This window comes from Dendroctonus ponderosae, unplaced genomic scaffold (assembly GCF_020466585.1).
Source record: "Dendroctonus ponderosae isolate FM_Combo_2020 unplaced genomic scaffold, Dpon_F_20191213v2 Dpon_F_20191213_5, whole genome shotgun sequence".
Taxonomy (NCBI): Eukaryota; Metazoa; Arthropoda; class Insecta; order Coleoptera; family Curculionidae; genus Dendroctonus; species Dendroctonus ponderosae.
In genome coordinates, this window is record NW_026018715.1 from 14,781,374 (window position 1) to 14,782,887 (window position 1,514).

The 1,514-nt window shown below is 44.8% G+C and overlaps 2 protein-coding genes across 3 annotated transcripts in view; both read left to right on the forward strand.

The window, feature by feature from the left end:
* Positions 1-1,514, forward strand: part of LOC109542086 (equilibrative nucleoside transporter 1) — a 42,772-nt gene that overhangs the window by 23,233 nt on the left and 18,025 nt on the right. The gene's annotated exons all lie outside the window — the stretch shown is intronic.
* LOC109542052 lies at positions 628-1,508 on the forward strand (the record flags this gene model as incomplete). 2 transcript variants are annotated; one of them, XM_019911100.2, is given in 4 exon segments in its annotated part: positions 628-882; positions 978-1,046; positions 1,109-1,198; positions 1,254-1,508. In XM_019911100.2, coding segments are annotated over 4 exon segments (443 nt in total), but the record flags the coding sequence as incomplete, so codon positions are not given.

Sequence of the window (1,514 nt, forward strand, 5' to 3'; positions counted from 1 at the left end):
CCATTTTTGCTCATTTCTCGGAGGCAAAATGAGCAAGAACGCTCATTTGTACATCATTCTAGAGAGAAATAAATGGCCTTTTTAGAAAGTGAACCCTGGATGGAGAAATGTTGGCAGTTTTCTCAAAAAAAGGCTTGAATTCAGGAAGTTTTAGATTTGCGTGGTTTTTTGATGAGTTGCAAAATCCTCTTGAACATGACGCTGCTTTTTTCGAAGTTTCTCAAGAACCATTCGAGCCAGATAATTCGTTTTGGCACCGTTCGATAGAGAATTCAATGGGGGGGGGGTCGTTACCCCCATGACCCCCCCCTTGGATCCGCCCTAGCCATATAGAGAGTGTTTTGTCCAATCGGACGTTGTTACGTGCTTTGCTTTGTCGAGTGGTTTTCCAGTACTAAATTTTTAAAATTTGCAGTAGCTTTATTTTCAAAGCCCCCAAGAATCCGGCTTTTGAGCCCAACCTGTGAACTTTTTGCCATCAACAGCAGACATGCAGAAAACCCCGCCAGTTCCACGCTAATACCGAAAAAGTTACACTTTTTCCTTGGAAAAAAGATTCTTCTTCACTTTCGTCACGCACTAGTGCCTTGCACCTTCAGCAGATCAATCGGATCCATTTCAATCTAGCCAAAGAGGCAGCAAGAGACCAGGAGGAGCTGGCCGATATTTCGCAACTGGGCAAAGAGAGGCAGGATCCGGGACTGTTCAGTACGGTAAAATCCACTCTGAACAGTTTGCTGGACCCTCCAGAAGCCAGCTTTCTTATGGTCATTTTTGGCGGTCACTTGCATGCGATTGCAGACCCACACAGTCCCATCGTGCAGGGCATCAAGTACGTGATAGAGAACGCCGATATTGAAAACACCTCAGTCGTTGTTACAGGTGAATTACAGGTCACATAGACGTGATTATCACGGAAAACTGACGTCCAATAACATCAATTTTGGGGGGATTTTGGCTGACGAATAGTGTTGCAGGGTCGTGTGCCGCTGAGGAAAGTGGGCGGAGCAACCACAGCGCCCACACCGTGCCAGTATATGCAAAAGGTGGGGTTTTCCAGGGTTTTATGGAAAATTTATGGAAACGGTTGAACAATTGGGGGATTTAGGGCCGCATGGTGCAGCTTTATCCGAGTGCAGGCTGCTCTACGACATTCCGCTGGTGATGAGGAAAATTTTGGAGCTGCAGTCTGGCACAGGTGACGCAAGATTTCCACCAAATCGTTAAAAGTTGCACTTGCTGTTTCTTCGCAGGGCGGGGCTTTCCGGATGAAGCCTCTTAACGCAGCAACTGATGGAAGATTATTTGTTCCAATTTGTGTCAATAAAGCGATTTTTTTGTCCCAAATTGAGTGAGATACAAAGGGGTAAAAGGCCCTTCTACAGAGTTAGAAAATTTCAAATTGCTACATCTGTTATTCTGGAAGATACGAATTTTTGAACGAGAGAGTGCTGTTGAATCAAACCTTCCATTTTGAGACCGATATTTACTGAGTTAGCAAAGATCAAGATTTT